At 42.3% G+C, this 21,251-nt stretch overlaps 1 protein-coding gene across 3 annotated transcripts; it reads right to left on the bottom strand.

Annotated features, from left to right (window-relative positions):
* Positions 1 to 3,552: 3,552 nt before the first annotated feature.
* LOC133962214 (RAS guanyl-releasing protein 1-like) lies at positions 3,553 to 20,194 on the bottom strand. 3 transcript variants are annotated; one of them, XM_062397710.1, is made up of 17 exons: positions 19,888 to 20,079; positions 19,141 to 19,316; positions 14,128 to 14,233; positions 12,582 to 12,644; positions 12,369 to 12,500; positions 11,360 to 11,513; positions 11,064 to 11,237; positions 10,123 to 10,239; positions 9,758 to 10,033; positions 9,273 to 9,353; positions 8,394 to 8,498; positions 8,105 to 8,214; positions 7,534 to 7,678; positions 7,361 to 7,397; positions 6,837 to 6,968; positions 5,542 to 5,855; positions 3,553 to 5,449 (listed from the first exon to the last, which is right to left on the bottom strand). In XM_062397710.1, the coding sequence occupies exons 1-17, from the start codon at positions 20,022 to 20,024 to the stop codon at positions 5,315 to 5,317; spliced, it is 2,394 nt and encodes a 797-aa protein (XP_062253694.1). In that variant the 5' UTR covers positions 20,025 to 20,079; the 3' UTR covers positions 3,553 to 5,314. The 3 variants fall into 3 exon arrangements, with proteins under 3 accessions (XP_062253694.1, XP_062253692.1, XP_062253693.1); XM_062397708.1 differs by having other exon boundaries at positions 3,557 to 5,449; positions 19,141 to 19,313; positions 19,888 to 20,194; XM_062397709.1 differs by lacking the exons at positions 14,128 to 14,233; positions 19,141 to 19,316; positions 19,888 to 20,079 and adding an exon at positions 13,590 to 14,111 and having other exon boundaries at positions 3,557 to 5,449; positions 12,582 to 12,651.
* Positions 20,195 to 21,251: the final 1,057 nt, after the last annotated feature.

Below are 21,251 nucleotides of genomic sequence, written 5' to 3'. Positions count from 1 at the left end.
CACTTATTTCATGCAACAATTACAACGGCTTTTTTTTTGTTTGTTCCCCATCACATCACATCTGCTGCAAAGTTCACCTTGTGGAGCAATGAGAGCGAAATGCACATCAATCGTAAATCACTCTGGCAGCTGCACTGGTGAATTCTGTATTAACATAAATCTCACATTACCAAAACAGCATGTAACTGCAAGCTGTGTCCTGTTTCCTCTTTCATGATGTGAATCATTATATGCTATTAAATTGTCATGATACACAAAATTCGGTCTGAGCCGAGCCCGACTCATCAGGTCCCAATGGGCTACGGTCAGGTATCCACATTCTAGGGTGCACATCTTTATTCTGAGGAATTCAGAATTCTTGACCTCTTTTCTCTCACACTCTGATAGGTGCCAAGTGATTGAGGGACAAAGGTCAGAGGGTTATTTTTTCTAAAGATGGGATTTATTTGATCCAAGCAAGCAACTTCAAACACATGAAGGAATGAAGGACAAGCACACTTAGTAAAAAGCAGAACCTTACTTAAAAAAAAAAACTGCAAACGAAACATCAACTCAAAAATCTGACCCAACAAATGGGAGAAGAGAGGTAAAAATATAAACTGGCTGATCAGACTATTTGAAACAATAGGTGGGGAACAACATAGACAACAATCAAAACATCACACAAAGAAATGCCATTTCCCCCCTATCTTGATCCAGAACTTGATCTGGTCCATTTGCTGGGCCTCTGTATTTAACCAGGAAGAAGGACTGATGCAGCAGACAAGGTAACTCAAAGACAAAAACATAATAAATATAGCTAGAATACAAATACCAGAGAACAACACTGTGCGCATGCTCAGGAAGCTTATGTACAGGTAAGACAGGCGAGGCAGATGCTGGTCATGTGGTGCAGATGCTAAATTCAGCTCGAAACTTGAAATTAGAGCTAGAAGTGCTGAGCGAATGTAGAGATAACGGCTTACAGCTGCTTAAATATGCGTATCACACATACGCAAATGTTTCCGTGGTAAACCTTGCCCTCGTTGTTCACAATCCAACTTGTGCAAGCTAGCAGGTGAATGAAACATTTGCTTCCTTTAGCGCAGCAAATTTGGTGAACTTTGACCACTTCACATTTGCATTTGCGTAACCGGGCCCTTAGTGTGGACAGATCACATCATGTGATTGCTACACCGCTCCTCCGTGCACCGCCCCCAAGACCCAGCTGGGTTATGGGATCAGTGGTGTCACAATGTAGCGGTGTACAAAAACCAAAAATTATTTATTGTTTTTTATTTACTAATGTGAGTGCAAAGATAATGAGAAAACCTGTGATAATGATGTGAGTGTGTGAATCCATAAACGTATTGACTCCGTGTGATTAGTGTTGAGACAGACCAATGTCACTTCATGAACCAGGGCCCACAACGTGGGCAGTGATAAGCCCAAAAGAGAGCTCATTGCTATATAATCTCTCGGTGTTGAATACCACCAAAGAACGATGGCCGGTCCCCAACCTGGTTCAAGTTATTTTCGCCATTGTTTGGTCTGTCTCGTTAGAACAGGTTTCATCAGACGTCACAAATCCTACATACACCAGAACATAGGAAAATGGTTTCTTCACTGCTCATCGTCAAGGTTCTATAAAACATTTTAACCAGAACATTACTTCGGATATGTCCAAATGTTTATAGTATCTTCGCTAGCACATAAATAAACATCTCCACAAGAGAATCACCTGCTGTGTTGTTCATAAGTGAAAGGCAACCATAGGAGAAATTCTGGACCCCGTACTCACAACACCCTCCGGAGGTCGAAAACGGTCAGAGTGAATTCTACCATCTATTTCTTTTGTGACGCAGAGGAGCTGCGACGTGAATCTATTCTAAAGCTACATGATTATTAAAGGGGTCTCAGAGTGAGACACAGCAGAGCGGTGATGTTTCTCCTGCCCGGCCCTTCTCCTGTTACACTCCTCTGTTATCATCAAGGTTAATTAAAAAACTCACCGCGGCTTCACACAATTATCAAACCACCTCCAGAAGATTCTCTCAAAATGTTTATTTTCCTCTTTATCCCCTCCCACTAACAGTTTCTCTTCCTCTGCTCCTCCACTGAGGTCCTGTGGCCATCGTTGGAACTTAATGAACTTGGTTTAATAATCAAGGGAATTAGTGTGGCGTCTCTGTTTTCCTGCCGCCACCGGCTCTCCTCCTCTCCATGTTTGCACAGTGTAACATTTTGTGTTCTTTTTGTGTTCTTCTGCGTGTCCTACACTCAGCTTTCAGGGGAACATAATGGGATGCTCCGTATCTTTCCTAATTAGTTTTGGAGTGTGTTCATTAGACTGAGCACATTCAGTTAAATATGGGGATCTCACAATCGCCCGGTTCCCTCAAGTGCCCTGATGTCGGGGTGATAAATCATCTGTCTGCACACTGTAATTAGACTGACTTCTGAGGTGTCATATTTTGCTCTCAGTGTGTGGATTGCTAAGTTATGCAGCAGATGAGTTAACCATCATACATCTTAAAATCTCCCTCAGGCTCGAAACCACCGCAATTAATTATGTTTACATTCTCCGTTGGGTTTGTAAATGGATTTTAGACTGATTATATTTATCTTTAGGATGACTGCTCTAATATGTCTGGGTAAATACTTTTCTCCTCTCAAGCTTGTGCTACAGCTGTGACGGAGGCGCGGGAAGAAGCGGCCTTTGCTAGGGCATCATCCCCTCGAGTCTAACGTGCGTTTTCTCTGTCAATTTCCCTCAGCCGGCCATGATATTGGAAATTATTCAGCATTAGAGTGAGCATGGAGCCTGCTATGGTCCTGCAGCTGCATTGTCACATTCAAATAGAAGTAAATTAGCTGTCACCAAGGCAAGGCTGGGGAGCTGCTGTTACGCATCAGAGACGATCCCTATTTTTCCTCCGATGGTTCTCTGCTCACTGACCAGCCAGTCTAGAGGCAACAAGTCATTACAGCTGCAAGAAGTGAAGACGCACAATATCTGAGTCACATCAATCTATAGAAATGTCCGACAGCACCAAGAATAGCTGTGCAGAGCGTCTTAAAGAAATGCAAAGAATCTGAGGGATTAAGTGAACGGTTTGGTTGTGTGCTTCTCCAGCTGCAGACAGTCGCCTTCTCATTATCGAGCGACATTAACTGCAGAGCTGGACTCATTACGAGCAGCAGAGCCCAGGGGACCGGGCAGATTGCCACAGTCTCCAGTCAAAGGTGTGACACACAGCCGGTCCTCAAAGGTTCACGTCTCCACAAATCCATCCATCCACGTTATAGACGTAAAGAAATGTCTCCCCTATTTCATTTAAATATATATTTTTTAACTTTACAGTAAAAGTAAACTCATTTAAAGTTGTGTCTGACTCTGATCCCCATTTGCTCTCTAATTTGACAGCAACAGTCTCACACACAGCTAATTAGAGTGCAACACCTACAGTGCAGGCCCTAGTGCATCTGGAAACAGGAAGTCAACAATCATTAACAAGACGCTGGAGGAACATTATGAGGCTTTAGTGACCTCCAGTGGTCAGGCAGCGCAGCACAGGCAATTGTTTTATGTAGAACTCACACAGTTTATTATAATAATAAGATAACAATACTGGGGGGGGGGGGGACCTATAACTAAGACGACACAGTGCATATATACAGAACATTATACATAGTACAAACACATCTATCTCCACTCCCAATCAGAGCACAACACTGCTACAGTGGACCACTCAGTAATTGAATGACATGGCTGCACGATAAAAATAGAAAGTATCAATATGATGCCAACACACACACACGCACACACACACACACACACACACACACACACACACACACACACACTCAAGCATAAACAATTCACCGAAAGTACCAGCACACTGTACAAAATGTTCATTTATCTCACTCTTTGAACCATTGTGTAGTGTTTGAGACAATACATATGAACGCAGCGCTAACTTCAGTTCTGTTGAGGCCGTTCTGACTGTGCTGATATTTCATTCTGCTGCTATCATCAATTGGCTCTTATTAGTTTATTAATACTAGATGTTCTAATAGCATCATAAACTACTCCGATACAGACTAAAAAATGCCAGGTCGGGCATTGGCAAGTACGCAAATATATGTACAGATCTGATACCACGACTTTTAAATAAGTAAATTAGTTTCACGCAGATAAAATTTCCCTTTTCTTTTCCTGGAAATCCCTTCTTTTTCACCACATTAAAACAGCAGTTAAGCTTTACTGACATTGAGGGGAAAGGAGTGATTTCTGGTAGTGTAGCGTTAGCCAGCTAGCCAGCTAGCTAAATTGGCAGCAATTTTGGAATATTTCTCACTGCAAAGTCCCACAAGTAAAATCAGCGACATGTATGTATAAAAGACTTCAGTTTCGAGGGTTGTCCCCAATTACAGCTCTAGCAATCTCATAAGGAACAATCATAAGAAAGAGCACAAGGAGGTAACCAACGCAAATGGGGGGAAAAGGAAGAAGAGCAGCAGATATCTTTGGAAACAAACATTCGAATGACGAAATAAATTCAACAAAGACAGTCCCAAATTGGTATTTGTCTTGGCCGATATGCAGTCCAGGTATTGGTTTTGGTATCGGGTGGGAGGAAATGGTATTGGAACATCTCTAATAATAATAATAATAATAATATTTATAATAACACATCTGTCATACATGGCACAACTTGTTTTTTGATAGATATTTCGCTGCATTCAGTTCACTGCGGTCCCTCATTTCCATTTTATGTTCAACATAAATGTCTAAGGCCATTAATTGATCAAAAATTGATCAAACACATTTAGCTATATCTTCACTCCAATATGTCACTCCTTCATTCAATGTTCACATACTTTTCACAGAAAACTCAATTCCAACTGGTACTACTCTATGGGCTCAGCCAATTGCAATTTTCCTGTAAAACTGTACAAGGGACTCTTTCTGCTCACTTCTGTAAATGTAACACTTCAGCATTTTAGCATCATCATACTGTAAAGTGGCTTTGGTGTGTGTTTTGTTTTCGTATCAAATTGGTAAACTGTATTAACAGCACTAAGCATACACACTTAAAAAATTCCGTAACCTCATTGTTGGTCACATACTGCTTGGAATACATTTTTTGATTGCATTGTTTCCCACTGTCTACCACCTGATGCCTGGTTGTCTAGGTTTCTTTACACAGATAAATTACTTGCACCGTTAATGACCACCAAGTTAAATATTGAATCCAAATGTAATGCATGCCCCCATAAGGGGGCAGCAGCGGTCTCCCTGGAGGAGGCTCAGTAAACTGTATGCACACGACTAGGATGAGGAGTCTTCCTCCACAGGGTGGAGAGCGTGTCTCTTCAGCAGCGTCTTTAAGATCTCCACCTCCCGCTCGGTCTCCTTCAGCTTCCTCCGTAGTGTCTCGTTGGATTTCTGCAGCCTCTGGTTGTCCTGGGAAAGACACAGAAGATTTTTATTGACACAGCTGAGGTGCCTTCAAGAACCGTGTAGAGATAAATGGAAACTTTGGTTTTGATACGCACCGAATCTAGAGATTCATATGTAGGTTTGCTCTCCTCCTCTGATTCTTTAGGCTTTTGCATGACAGAAGCTCTGTTTTCCCACTTGGCACAGTGTTTCCTCTGGGGTACCGGGCTGGGACATGAGGTGAGGGGGGGCACTGCTGGGACTAACAGTGCAGGCTGAGGGCGACTGGCTGAGGGGGATGCAGTGACAGTCGGCTCTGTCTGGGTGCCACTGTGGACCTTCCGGGGCCTCAGCATGGAGGTGACTGGGGACTCCGGGCTCCAGTCTTTGCTGTCATCAGTTGGATAGGGGAAGGGACAGTCTTCTGAACCTGAAGAGTGCGACAGGAAGTTATTATTCCTAATGATAGATATTAATATTTTCAAATCTTCATGTAGGAGAATAATACTTTATGCTAAATGCCAAATATCACAGATCTGCAGTTGGAGCCATGCCGGTCTCTTCAAGGCTGTGTTCTGTGACAAAGCACCCCCCCTCCCACTTAATGTGTCTGTTCCCCAAAACCAAAACCCAATACCTCTTCTTTTAAATCTCACCTCAAAACCTTCCCCTTTGTGAAATCTTTTAACAATGTTTGATTTGCATTTGTTTGATTAAATGTTTTTTATCTCTTGTGGCTAATGTTCTTTTAGTCTATATTTTTAGGTTTTATTTCTTCTTGTTAATGCACTTTGTAACATTGTTAGGGAAAGTGCAATGTAAATAAAGTTAAATATGATTATTATAAATTAACCACAAAATAAAACATCAAGTTAGAGATGTCATTTATAGATCTATAGATACCAAACCCTCTCTTTAATTTATAGTAGGGGCTATTAATAAAGTCTGTGTTTTTATGATGTTTCTTGTTGTGCCAATCCCCTTTAAGTAAAACTGAAAGTACTTCTGCTATGAATACAGCAGCCTTCTTGCAGCGGGTGGGTGTCTCAGTATTACTGTAAATGAAACGACTGGAGGGAAATCACGCAGACTGTAGACCCTGCACTCTGATGTTCTTTACTTTCAGATGCTGCACGCTAATGTGAAGATACCTTAACTATGATTTGGGGCATTTTGCTGCAGTGTCTGCCAGGCATTGGCTGCACAATTTCTAGTATAATCCCAATACGGCATTTGTGACAGTTCACAGCCCCCAGATGGCACATAGCATAAAGATTTAGTGATTATTTCCCTGTTAGATGCAAGTCGTTGTCTTCATAATTTGTATTTTTTGTGACTGTGATTAATAATAGCATAAACGGGACTCTCTATATATATAATTCTGCGAAAGAACCCCATCACCTCTACCCACCCTCATAGGTGCCTGCGGTGACGGGCGTTGAGCTCGGTGTAGGACTGTCTGTGGCATTGGACACTTTGGCGTTCTTCTTGCACTCAAACGCCACCTGGTCCTTGCACAGCTTGTGGCAGTTCATTCCGCAGTCTGTGCAGAGCAGAAGAATGTGCAAACATGTTAGAACAGGAATCAGCAACAGTCCAACTTTGACAAACTGACTTCTGTTTGAACACTATCGGTTCTGCAAATGCAACTCTCAGACCTTTGCATGCTCACTGCAAATAGTTCTCGTCTGTTTTGAAGGTTGGGGGAGGAGCGAAAATTGTGGTTCTGACTGCAAACATTCTGTATTTGATGTGCTGCAGGGTTCAGCTCGCTATATGCAACATACAAAACCACAGGGCACCTTCCTAAGATAGCTTCCCTTTACCTGAACTACACTATCTACAACTCCTCGGCTTGAAAACCAAGCCTGATACTGACAATTGTCAAAGAAACGAAGCTCTGAAGTTGCACAGCGGGTGAAGTGCAACAACTACCTTTGCATCTGTAGCCTTGCTTGATGACACCCCACAACTGTGAAGAAGAAAAAAAACACTCATAATTATGGAATATAAACCCGATTAAATGCGATAATGGTATTTGCAGTGATGTATTACAACAGTGTTTGTGTCTCAAAAAGCTTATTTCTTGAGTTTGTGCGCTGACTTACAAATCCTGAGCAGTTGTCGCAGAAGGTGGGCTTCATGTAAGTGGTTTCCTGGAATTTGTGGACAAACCCAAGTCCCAGTTTGGAGCAGAGGACGCTGGCCCGCATGAAATAGGCTGTGATCTCCTCTCTGCTGATGAGGCCTTCCCTGGACAACCCCAACACACACACACAGTATAATGTAAGAGAGGAAACGACTGGAACTTATTTTACTTTTCCACATACATTTTTAGACCTGATATATTTATGAATGCACCTACTCATCTGCACCGTGTGCTAAACATAGAATGCCACTTTGTCACTGTGTGATGTGAAATAATGGTACCATTGTCTGTGATAGTTTTCAGGTTCAGGAATCACATGCAGCACAGGGCGTGCGTGAGAAAAAAGTTAGTGGTGGGGGTATGGTTGGGTCTGCAGCTATTATCTGTTTCCTGTTGCTCCGCTCATCAGAAAAAATATCACTTTGGCTTCCTCTCCTGTGAAGTCCCTGTTTGTGTGTGTGTGTGTGTGTGTGTGTGTGTGTGTGTGTGTGTGTGTGTTTGTGTGTGTGTGTGACCTGCTAAACACTCACTTCTCTTTGTCCATGACACAGAAGGAAAATGGAAAGCTAGCAGCAATTTTCTCAAATTCCTCTTGAGAAATGAAACCGTTCTCGTCGTGATCGTAGTTCTTAAACACAGACTGCGAAAGACAAGAGGAAAAAAAACCTTAGGTGCTGGCCTGATCGTGAACAATGGCCACAAGAGCTTGCTGTCATCGTGACGGCGTGCAGAAGAATAGTTAAAATAAATATTATTGTTATATAACAGTTTTAGTCAGCAGCTATGCGGAGGCTACAATTTAAAAACGGAAGCACTCACGTCCACCATTCTCTGCACATGTTTGCTGATGGTTCGGCGGTCCGGTTTGGGTGCCACTCCTGATCCCCACTCCACAACCACAGGAGGTCTTGAGGGGGTGGATGGCTAATGTGTAAGTCAATATGACATATATTATAAATATATACAATATTATCTGGACAATTCTTTGAGACTAAATCTATGTAGAGAGTGCTCTTCAGTAGCAGAAGAAACTCAGTTAAATAATGGACAAATACAATTTCTTTTTCAAAAGCCAAGCTAACTGGTTGCTAGGTGTAGCAATAGACTGTCAATAAGATGGACAACATGACAGCTCCCAAAAAGTGAAGCCAAAGTCTCTTGACGGCCACCTGTTGGCTGTTTGTAGTAAAGGCCATAAACCCTGCCTCCTCCATGCTTGTGGATGGGACATGCACCAACTATAAAGTCAAAGTACACGTCAGTCAAATTTTTCAGAAAGATGATTTCTGTCATTTTTGGTACTTTGATTCATGGTTGACGGCTGACACTCACGATTCATTTCTGGATAGTTGGAGAAAGTGGGGATTCATCGTCCATCTTTATAATCAGTGTATTGCTGTGGCTATTTAGTGTCAAGGGTGCTATCGATAATCTCAATTACTCAAGAATGTGAATAAGTGCCATCCCCAAAATATCAAATTCTTCAAGACTTATTCATCTTTTACTTTTATCCGTTTGCCCTGTAGCTAGTTAGGTGGGTATCTGACAAATGACTGGCTAGCTGTTTCCCCAACAATCTCTAAGCTAAGCTAATATTCATCAATTGCTGTATCTTCATTTTCACTCCACAGACATGTTTAACATCCCATCTACTGGTAGATAACAAAGAACATAAACATCATGTTATTCATCACTCACCGGTGCTTTACAGTTCTTGGGTTCCCTGGTGTAAGACAATTCATAGATCTCATCCTCTGTGTAATAAAGGTCCAAGGACAGCTGTGGGGAAAGAGCGAGCACATGTCAGCACATGGCTTGTAAACAGAAAACAGAAAGAGCTCTTTGTGTCTCCACATTTCTCCTTGAAACATGTTTTTGATGAAGGCCAATCGGGTCACGGGCTACTATTGTCTGTTCATGGGCATTCTGTCGTTTAAGTACGATTAAAAAGCACACACAGCGCACAGATAACACAACAATACAGCAAACTCAACTCACTCTGTCACACTCAGTTTGTCACCCACACACTCATAGATACTGGTCTCTCATCCCACCCACACTGGGGCAGACAATCCACATGCTGTAACACCCTCATTTGCATCTGTGCCTGCGTTCAATGCAATGCAGTGATTCACACAAAGCTTCATAATAGTTTTTAAAAAACAAACAGAAAAGTGAACAACCGTCAACAGATGGACAAGGTCCTTGTTGGCGTCCAGCCTGGGTGGGATCTGCTGGAGCTGGATCAGCTCGTTGATGTGGCTGTAGATGGCCTGGAGCTTCTGGACGTTGACCTTGTTGTCCTCTACGTAGTCCGACATGGCCTCATTGACGGATATAAGGTCTTTGAGGTGGACGCCCAAGATTGGGATTTTAAAACCTGTACACCTGCTGTAAGCTTGTCTATAGTTGTCATAGTTTCTGCATGAGGACAGCAGGTCAGTCATCTCGTTCAGCATCTAGGGATTAAACAGTATTTATTTCAAAAGAATAAAATGACACTCCTCTGCTTTTAAGTCCTCGTTGTAGGTGTTTAGTTGTCGTTTACCTTTGTGACCTCACTAGGTACGTGCGAGGTTGTGTCTTTCAGTCTGGAGATGGAGCTGTGACATAGGCCCCCCACCACTGCCATTAATGTGTTGTAGTTGTGCATAAGATGGAGACTCTAGAGGACACACACATAAAAACACATGCATCAGTCCATCCACGAGCACATATATAAACACAGACAATTAAACTTGTTCCAGGTATCTCTGGTTATATGATTCACAATACTGCCATTACATAAGCCACTTACATTGTTGGCTTTTCTTATGCTGTGATATCTCACTCTCTTTTTGAAAGTGCCTTTCCCTCTCGTTCAGTTCTCTAATTCGTGCTGTCGCTGGAGCATTATGGTGTGAAATTCGTTCCCACACTCGTGGGATTTGAGGTTGACAGCAGTAAGCAGCAGCAGCAGCAGTCTGGTGCATTAGTGTTACAGTGCAAGAGGCCCCTCCAGAGTAAAAGCCTGCCTAACGGCTTCTTTACGCCAGCACATCACCTTCTAAGCAGGTCGCATGCAGCTTCATACTGAAGTGGTTTTAGCAGACAAGGTCTGATCGGCAGCTACTATCACGAGTTTCTCTTTTCCACTTTCACTAACTCAATGTGTGAGTGCACTCTGCTTGACGGCTCCATTAGCTTGCATTCAGTTAATACTTTTCTTTTGGTAAAATCTTTGGATATGCTAAAAGGCTGCAGCAGAGCTCTTGAGATTCATTACCACATCTCTGTGAATAAGCATTATGCAACTACGTTATTGAGCATCTATGGTGTAAAGTGTCTACAGTGTGATAGGCAGTCATTAGTTAAATAATGTGCATGAACAATAACACGTAGACGCAAGCAAAGAGAGAAAAGTGTCAAATATGGTTCCCTTTTTTTTCCGCCAAGTGAGGAACAGAAATTGTAAGATCAGAAATAGTGATGGGCTGATTCAACCACTACCTTTGCAACGTGGATAAACTTGGTGAAAACCTCAGCTCTCAGCTGAGCGGTCGGTCGGCTCAGCACCATCAGCTGAACCCACTGGGAGATACCATTACACAGTGCAATGGAACGCTCCATCACAGGGATGTCCTTCATGCAGCAGCTGCGAATGTAATTCTGATAGTCTACAAACTGATGGAGAGATCAAAGACAGGAGCGTTAACTGCTGCACGGAAACTGCAAGGCATTTCCCCTGAGGAGGAAATGCTAAGTGTTTTTCTCATGTTTGAACTGTCATGGTCGTGTGTACTCACTGAAATCCTGCAAAAAGATTTAAACTCCAAGAAGGTGAGGTGCTCTGCCAACTCGATGGGCTCCAGGTGATCGAAAAGAAGAGAAACCTTCCTCTTTTTACTGCTGTTGGCTTTCATCTTCTGGCTGGCCTTCCACGACCAATCCCGCTCATTTCTACAACACACCACAAAAGAATGGTGAAGACAGATTGTTGCTCCTGAGTGAAGGTTCTGGCATTACTCTTCGTTATGGACAGAGAAATACAAATTATGTATCGATATATATATATTGGACTTTAGTTATATTGCTATTGGTAAAGATAATATTGTGATAATTATTCATATTTTTTTGTCACCCAGCCTCATGACAAAGTCAGTAATTAAAAAATTACCTCCCGCTTTATTACAAAATTGCAGCTAGTAAAGGAGGCAAGAAATTATGTACATTGCATTTTATATTTCATGTAATGATACTGCCAAGAACTAAATTAGTAAATGAATTAGTTGAACATTTTGATATAAAGCTGGATAAGTTCATTGAAAACCATTTAAGCAAAATATCTAAAACATATATATATATTCTGTTTCAAGGAGTCCTTCAAGGATATAAACTAAATATCTTTGGGTTTTGGAGTCTTGAAAAAGTTATTTCAAAGACATCAAGATATATTGCCTAAGAAATTGCAACACATACTTTATAGTTTTCTGACATTCTATGGATCAAAGTTTCTAAAAAGGAGAAAAATAATGGTGAGTTTTCTTTACAGTGAAACAGTTGTTAGCAGTGTTGTCAAATGTGACGTATAGCATCAATTGGAAAAGGACAATCAAAAAGTGTAAAACCGAGTGTGTCTGATATAAAGCAAGTGACAAAACCTTCAGATCTACTCTGAAGCCACCTCCACAGCCTAAAGGTTTGTCTGTTTTCCTGATCGTGACTGATTTCAGGACTTTCCACGACTGCACAAACAACTGAGCGTCGTGTAGACCTCGTGTCTCAGTCGCCAGCTGGTCAGACATTAACACTTACATCCATTTGGTCTCTAGGAGAGAGCAGAGATGCTCCTGTCCCTGCTCCCTGATCAGCTCCCGGAACTCCTCCATGCTGTCTGACAAGCTGTGGTGCAAGCGGAACATCATCCAGAACTCCTGGATCCAGTGTCTGGAGATCAAAGATGATATGTGACTGATGAAAACACACAGAGAGGGACACTCTGACAATGTGTCAATGTGTTAGACTGACCTGATGAGGTAGCATATCTTCTGACACTCTGTTGCCAGCTCATTGTCCATCGCTGTTTTGAATGTAAGGACTTTGGTAAAGGAATAATACAAAAAGATCTTTCTGAGTTGTTGTTCTTTGTTGTGTCATTTTCTGAAAGTGGTTAAGTTTCAGCCACACTTTGGATTAAGGTGAAAGTATCTCACCAGTGAATGGGCTGATCTCAGACGTTATACACAACAGATATGTACAAATTAGCATATGGTTCTCTCCCACAGACTAACAACTACTAAGTGAAAACTATAGAAACTGAACTAAAAGGAAAACAAGTGACATTTGGAAATGTGGGAGGAGGCAACTGCATGAGGCAGAAACCAGATAAGCATCACTGAATGAATCATGCTGGCATGCAGAAGTAGGTGAAGAACAGAATTTAAGAGAAAATAATACATAATCAATGTTTCATATTCCAAAGAACTAACAGTTGATTAATATGCATTGTTTAGTCGCAGGACTCAAAAGATGTTTTAATCAATGTCGTCATTGCTGCGGCCGATCTGCCCTACATTCTGCACTTGTTGACTGAAAACAACATTATCCCGTGGAATTATATACAGTACACACAAAAGTATTTTCTTATTACGCCCAGCAGCTTTTATAAAGAGACTAACAGCACAGCTCTTGAATGGCAGAAATCAGCTTGAAGTGATGCACATAAAAAGGCTAATTGCGTCATGGGAGCAGAAGATCTGCCCACGCAATCCCAAGGCCAGACGGCGATGAAGGCTGTTAATGGCCCCCGTGTCTCTTCCCTGGTCCTAACCCACACACTGCATTTATATGATGTACGCTTTTGGGTCCTGGGCTCAGAATGAGAGGGTTAAAAATAGCAGAGGGGGCCATTCGCTGTTGCGCGCAGTGACGTGGGTTCATGTGAGCGAGGGTCCTCTTTAACCAAAGGAGGGTCTGTTTTTATATATATATAGCTGAAGAGCATTTGTATGTGAACAAGGCAGAGGTAATTAACACCTGAAACTCCGAGGCAGCGCTCCGGGTCCTGTGAGCTCCTCTGAGAGGCTTCATGACACCACAGCTTTTTCCTGAATAGAAGAATAGTATATCCCTCAACTCAAGTAACCAGACATTACAACAAAAACATGCTTTTTTTTTGTCTTGTGTGACGTGGAATATATGAAAGCGACAGAATCTAGCAGAACTCTGATTCCCTGGCTGTTATTAAAAGAGCATGAGAAACAGTGCACAGAGTCAACAGAGTTTACACAGTGCAGCTAAAAATGGCTCAATAACAGACGTGAGGGGTGTACGCGGCACCAGGAGTAAACACAAACTGCCACTTTCCTATCAGAGTTTTGCGCTGACAGCTCCTGGCTGCGTTGGAAGCCAAGTACGAGCTTGATCGCCCGTTGCTGTTGACAACGAGACAAAAGCGGCACACAGGGAGCCGGTGATCTGACCCCTCGTTACTCTTGGTTTCTCCAAATTGGCCAGTGAACCGTTGGAATCATCCGTAGCGCTCGGAGCGTCACCGCGGGCTGTGGAAGGATATAGAGTGATGAGTTTGTCCAGCAGATCACTGGACGAGATGAGGAGACGGTGCATGGTCAGGGTGATGTTCAGCAAGTGGCCGCTCCCGCACACGCAACCTCTTGAATCTGCAACACAGAAACGCACACACTTGAGTCTTTGCAGCAGAGTGGAGCAGCATTACAGGACAGCATGTCAGCTCCTCGAAATACAACTTGTGTCAGGGACATGTGGTTTGCCCTGAATACATCAAACGAGAATCACATCTTGCGTATGACACATCACATTTGTGTTTTCATTCTTGTGCTTCAGCCATTTAGCCTCCCTTTAATCTGTGGGGCTGAATGGATGTTTGTGATGTGCTTAGTGGACATACAGGCTGAGGGTTTACAACAGACGTACACTTAATATATTTTGGTTTGTCTGTAATCATTTAAATATTTAACTTATTTGGATTATAGGGTTGAAAATAATATCAATACACAAATTTGACAGGGAAGAGTAACTGAATATCAATCATTTGATCATCAATTAGTCATTTGTCAGGTTTACAAGAAAAATATTTCAAAAAATATCTATATAATTTATATGAAATATTTCAGGCTATATTAATATGATGGACAGCAAATTGATAGCATTGAATAAAGTGTTTCAGCAACTCACAGATTAGATTAGATTAGAAATATTGATATTTTATTGCGATGACGACAATTTTATCTAAGAGTAAAGCTCCAGATTTATCCACACAGACTTAGATTAACCAGGTGAATCACAGACAGATGACTGACCGAGCCTGTTTCGGAAAATGATCCTCTGATCATGTGAACCTCTTCTGCTTGTTTCCCTCATCTTTTCCTCTTCCTTTCTCCTCACATTCATCCCGGTTTGGTTACTCTCTTTGTGATGTTTCCTTATCTGTCTCATATGACTCTAAGCAACAACTGACATCTTGAGACCCACAGAGAGAGAGAGAGAGAGAGAGAGAGAGAGAGAGAGAGAGAGAGAGAGAAGGTTTTATTTTCAACAACTTTTTTGAATTGAAACATGAGATGAATAAACTAAAGCTACCACATGATTGTTGCATCATGCCTCCGCCAACCAATCAAATAACAAGTTGTACGGTCACAATCGCTCCCTCTGTTGTTGAGTCGAGTAATGAAGTGTTGTTGTACATTGTGATGCCACTGAAAAGTTCCCCTTGGACCTTTTCAATATAAAAAATCATTGCTACTTCACTTCAGCCAGTTAAGACATTTGACTGAAAAACGTGTCATAATTAAAGGAATAGTTAGTTCTGGGCAAATACTTGTTTCTTGATGTTTGAGTGCCCTTGCCCTTTGACCTTCAACCACCAAGTGAATGTCTGTTCCAGGTGTTCCCTGGGTACACACATGAGGCCAAAAATGGTTCTTGAGAAGTCACATTGTATTGACGTATAACCTTTAACCACCAAAATCAAATCAAATCATCCTCGAGTGCGAGTGAATCTGACCAGTACATTACGCTAGATTCCTTAGATATCACTGTCATGCAGCTAAATATATCTTTTGAGAGGTCACGGTGACGTTGATCGTTGACCACAAAATTCTGTGATTCCAAGTGAAAGTTTGTCTTAGAAAATCCCTTGAGAGGTTCCAGAGATATTCTGGTTATGAGAATGACAAGTACAGATGAACAAACCGAAAACACAACGCCTCCAGTCACTGCTCTCTGGCAAAGAGGCATCAAAATATTCCATAAGATCACAGACTTTCCAGAAAAACACACATGGAGTGAATTGGTGGCTGATATAAAGAAAACCATTTAACTGTAGCTTGAAAATTATATTTATACAGTAAACCATATATTGAAAGCTTTTTAAATCTTCCTCACGCTGCCTGTATGCTGAAAGAACGTTTCCAAAATCCTCAAGCTGAGTATCAGTTTGAGCTCTCACAGTATCTTGACATCATCGAGGACATCAGGCGTCTGAGGACCCACTTTTAAACCACATCACCTTGGAAATACCTCAGACGCTATGGCAACATGTTTTCTAATCTTTGTTATCTGAGAGCAACTCACAACTCCAGCCGCAGCTGACTAATCCAGCCCGCATATCCTGCATAGGGTGTGTTTCTGTTTGCCAGACACAGCAGCTTCCAGTTAAACCCAGTAGACTCCCCAGTTGAGACAATAGGAGACTAAAAGAGAAGTGAAACGTTCAATAGTGTTCAATAATACATGGCTTGTAAAGTAGCAGAGCTCAGATGTAGTTAAAACATGTGCATGCAGAAAAACCCACCTGCCTGATTTACTTCAATGTACTCGTGTGTATTAGGTGTGAAGCAGCCAGAGTCAGAACGGTGGCGAGCGCACAACAGGAAGTCATGACTCCCTGTCATATAAACAATTGCTCCATCTTTTTTTTCACAACTTTCCAACCACTAACCCTCCCAGGGTTAATTGCAGGAGGAAATCCCCTCCGGACCGTCTGTTTGGCGACTGGAAAATTAGGAAAGCTACAGCCGCCCGCCACACTGGAACTGTGCGATACTGTATGGAAACAAACACGGCCGAGGGCATGCGGAGCCTGGCCTACTTCTGAGGTTATCTCAGACGCTCATCAGCCACATGCAGGTTTTGGTGTGGCTCGTGGATATTTCCTTGTTTTGACAGACGCTATCCGTCTGGATGGTCCCTTTGTTTCAGAGGATTTAGAGTCAGATGCAGGATGATGATTATCTCCCTGCGCGCTGTGCAAAACTCTCCATGATAAATCAGGACCCAGTGTAGCTTCATGGATAATACTGTTTGTATGCATGCATGCTTTAGAGAAGTGATTCCCAACCAGGGCTATTTTGCTCAGTTCTCCACAAAAGAAACTGTAGAGTAGTTCAACTGTTGTGATAAAACAGAAAATATAATTAGCAAACAAATCATTTGGATGATTTGTTAAGTCAAAACCATTAAATATATCTGTATATATAATTGGTCATTGGTCAAAATAAATTGATTCAAAAGTTATGGATAAATACTTTTCACTAGATCCGGATTTTCCTTTGGCTCTGCACCCAACTTTACACACTCAAATAACAGACTCCTAGACATATCAGTTTTTTTTTCATTAAGATCCATAAATGATTATCTGAGAAATCAATGAAAGTGTTGAATAATGCCCTATCTCTCAATGTGTAAGAACATTTCCTGGATCCGCCCCCTGATCCTAGACCACATCAAAATTATTTGTCGACCCATACAGTAAAACCTCCTTCAACCAAGTTAGATGATCATCAGTCCAGTAGTTTGAAAACAGAATCTCCTTTGTTGAGGTAATAATGGATTGATATACATTGACATATTGACATATAAGATAAGATACAATGTAATAATGGAAAACTTCTTAAAATATACATGGCTAAAGGTAGAGAATAATCAGCTGAAACAGAAGAAAACCACTATAGTTAATGTAATGGTTTTGAACAGTGAACTAAGTCATGAGAAGTTGAAACATCTTGTCTCTGCCTTTCCAGGTACTAATAAGAAACCAAACTTTGACTGATCAGCAAAAGCATCTAAAATTATCTCTACATTGATAATATTAGTAGAAATCTATAATAAGTATAAAAACAATTACAATGAACACATATGCAACATGACAGTCTGTACGTCTGACCAAAAGTACCTGGATCCACTGTTTTGCGTCTTATAAATTTCAGCAATTAATAAAAATGTCAAATAAATATGCAACTTGTACAGAGGCTACATGAGTAAAGTTGAGTATGATCAGAGCGTGAAGCACAGCACAATGCGGCCTAAGAGAGAGAGGGTGATGATGTCAATAGCTATTGATCCACACCTCATAGCGCTCTGCATTTCAAAGGCTGGGCCAGCATCTGAGGGCCAGTGCTCATGGAGCTGACCTTTCGGCTCAGCCGGGCTTGAAGCAGCCATCGGGTAATCCTTCAAATAGCTCTTACGTGCACGCTCACATTTGAAAAGGTGGCAGGAGCCCCTGACCTCAGGGGTTCGCCTGTGATGTGGGCCAGGAGCATTAGGGCTGAGCATAGTTTTATCAGGAGAGGCCATTCAAGGAAAACCCAAGTCATGACAAACCCTAGTCATGACACACTTGAGCGTATCTGGAGCATGCTCGGATGAATCCAGTTTTTTTGCGTCGTGACAGTGAAATGATCTTTTGATATTGTACGATGGCGTTCCTTATGATTTACTCCTGTTTCCGTTGTGAATCAGAAATGAGCGACAGGCGGTCAGTACTTTCTGCCTCTCTACAGATAAATGTGATTATGGGATGTCATTTTATGTGCAGCTCATGGTCACACCTCTCCAATGCTCCCGCTCCATTTGTGTAACCAGGCAACGACCATTTGAATGCCTGTCTCTTCAGAGACACAATCACCATAACTCTGAGAGCCCTCCAGACAACTTGACGAGGCCAATGATCATCGCTTGATTGATCCAAACTCCAGCCTACTCAATCACTGCTGTGAGTTTTTTCCCTAACAAAAATCCCTCTATTAATCCTGCATCCAGTTAAATATGACTAATAATACAATGATCGTCAAATACCATGGCCGTCTAATAGTTGCTGAAACTTATCACCAAGGAGGACATTTTCACCATATCAGACCAGCTTCACTGGGAAATATTCCTTCCTCAAAAGACAAAATACCAAACTAAACATTACCAAACTTGGCTGTATTAGGAGATTCCATTCAAATGCAAAACACCACCCTCCTCTTGTCGATGGGTCCTGCCCGAACTTGTCAGAGTTTTGTGCCAAAATACCAGAAAAAGAAGTGAGAAAAACCGAAGCTTCATAGAAACTCATGTTATCACCCATTAAGGGAGGTTTTCCATATTGAGGATTGCAGCCTGGCACAGATGAGCACTGCAGACCAGTGTGTCTTTTTTCTACTTCTTCTTCGAAAAAACAACAATAGAGTTGCATGATTACAATATACTGCAACAGTACAAACACACCTACACTTGCTGTGCAATCTGTGTAAACTAAAGAGCCAGCTCAGCGTGGACTTACCAAAGGACTGCAGGCAGGCCTGGATGATGCCCTCCCAGCTCGCCCCCTTGGTGAGGGGACCCAGGGGCATCATGGATTTGGACGGGGCCGTCTGGGCCGGGCTGGGTCTGTGGAACCTGTGAGGAAGTCCAGGTGGAGAGACTCTAGCTCTGGGGCTGCATCTTGGAGTCGCACTACTTGAGAAAGAGCAAACGCGATAAGGAGTGAGGAGGGTTGGATGTAGGCAAAAAAAGTGTGTCTCTGTTTGCTTATGAGCATATATAGTGTGTGTCTTTCAAACCACGCTATAATGAGACCACAGATTATTACACATGTGAAGTGTAGCAAAAAAGAAAAACAGTTTAGAGCTATTGTGTGAATTAAAAACCACCTCCTCCACCACCCACACGGAATGTTGCCATTCATTGTTCTCATTTCCTTCCTTTAAATGGGGGGATACCAGTTCATCGCGGACATCCAGTAAGTGAGCAGTAAACAAGAAGGAATTTGCGTGAAGCACTTGAATGCAGCAGGTCAGAAAGTTGCAACAAGTGAGATTTGGGAGGCTTTGGACCTGTGTCGCTGTTGTGCGTAAAATACTTGGATGGCCCCAAGAGACAAGGCTGCTTGTTAATACTACAGTTAGACGCAGTCTTCAAAATCCACTCTGACGTGCTAGAATGATCAGATCACTGTTGAATATGTAGGCTGCTCAAACTGTCGCCAAACCACACCTGTAGCGCCTGAGTAAAACAGATTCCAACTTACGCATCGTCCTTCCCCTTCTCGTCCGGACTCGCACTTTCGTTTTGGTGGTTCTCTTTCGACTGACATCCCATGGCGAGGTACTGGGCGACGAGCGGCTGAACGAGGCTGTCCATCTGTGTCCTCCTCGATGGGAGCATCTGATCGCACTGCTCGGCTCGGTGCGCCTCCTCCGCGCTCTCAGCGGCGGCAGCAGCATTGTGCCGAGTCGTCAATGGACGTTACACAATTAAGATCCAGAGTGCGAGTGGGCGGCCGCGCTGCTGTCACTCGCGCACATTGCGCTCCACACTCCTGTCCAAAAGTCCTGTTCAGGGTTATGCTTAAATCAAAGAGCTGCTTTGATCAGATGGGAAACTTAAAGCAGCGCTATGTCGCTTTTTGTAACCTTAAAGCAGCAGCTTCAGAATGATGCTTCACTGACTTATATCAGGGAGAATGATGAAGGTCTGATTCCTCACCAAGAACCCGTCCTTGCTCTACTTTGTTCAGTAAGTGACTGATAGTTGCCAGGATCAGGCCCCACAAGTGTATGGAATCCTCTGTTTCCCTGACTTTGTATAGTAAACATCCTGTAAGTCCATATTTTAACAATAGATGTTATTTCATTAAAAATAATGACTAACTATCATGAAATTACTCATTATCTCATAATTTGAATGTACTATTTAAGAATTATGACTTGTTATCTCATAATTTGACTCATTATCTCATAGTGTGAATGTACTATTTAATATTAATGACTTGCTAGCTCATTATTTCTATATTTCTTTTTATCTTATCATTTCGAATTAGCATTCATCTTTTTTTCTCTTACTGGCACGCGTTGCAACGCAATTCACCGCCAGAACACTAGGCGGAGTAACGTTTTTTTTTCGAAAACAAAACACACAAAGAAGAGACGTCTTCTTCTTCGTCGAATCTTTATTAACATCGCCACTCCGGCTCCTCATAGCCTATTTCTGGCGGACAAATCGGCCAGTCAGTGACGGGTTATACAAGTGGCCATACTTTCAGATCTCTTCTGCCAAGTGCTCTTCTATTTGTTCCATATTCGTTCTTCTAAATCTTCCGTGATTTCCGCGTATTGTGGGGCATGAAACCGGAAACTAGACTCCGGACGGGATGTCGTAAGCAGACCAATAACAAGCCTTGCGGGCTGCGTGAGGCTCGCGTCGTTTTGTCGTGTAGTTTCGGACTAAAGCCTGAAACATGCTTCTGCGTTTTCACGGGCCCGTAAGCGCAAGAGCCCTTCCGGGTCCCTTACGTGCTTATGTATCCCTCCTTACGTGCTGACGGGTGTCGACCCCCTTTTCTAAAATTTACGGCAAAGCTCCGCAAGCTCACTCAGCCCGCAAGGCTGTGAT

The sequence above is a fragment of the Platichthys flesus genome, chromosome 10 (genome assembly GCF_949316205.1).
Source record: "Platichthys flesus chromosome 10, fPlaFle2.1, whole genome shotgun sequence".
In the NCBI taxonomy this organism is placed as follows: Eukaryota; Metazoa; Chordata; class Actinopteri; order Pleuronectiformes; family Pleuronectidae; genus Platichthys; species Platichthys flesus.
Note: the sequence above shows the minus strand (reverse complement) of the source record. Positions and strands in the feature narration are given on the sequence as shown.

Bases quoted from the DNA above. Each gene is read 5' to 3' on its own strand.
- LOC133962214 (XM_062397710.1), bottom strand. From the start codon at position 20,024: ATGCTCCCATCGAGGAGGACACAGATGGACAGCCTCGTTCAGCCGCTC. The intron at 9,354-9,757 runs GTTGTTCACTTT...CTTTCCCCACAG, and splicing joins ACCTTGTCCATCTGTTGACG to CTGTCCTTGGACCTTTATTA. The intron at 6,969-7,360 runs GTAGTTGTTGCA...TGCTCTGCACAG, and splicing joins GCAAGGCTACAGATGCAAAG to ACTGCGGAATGAACTGCCAC.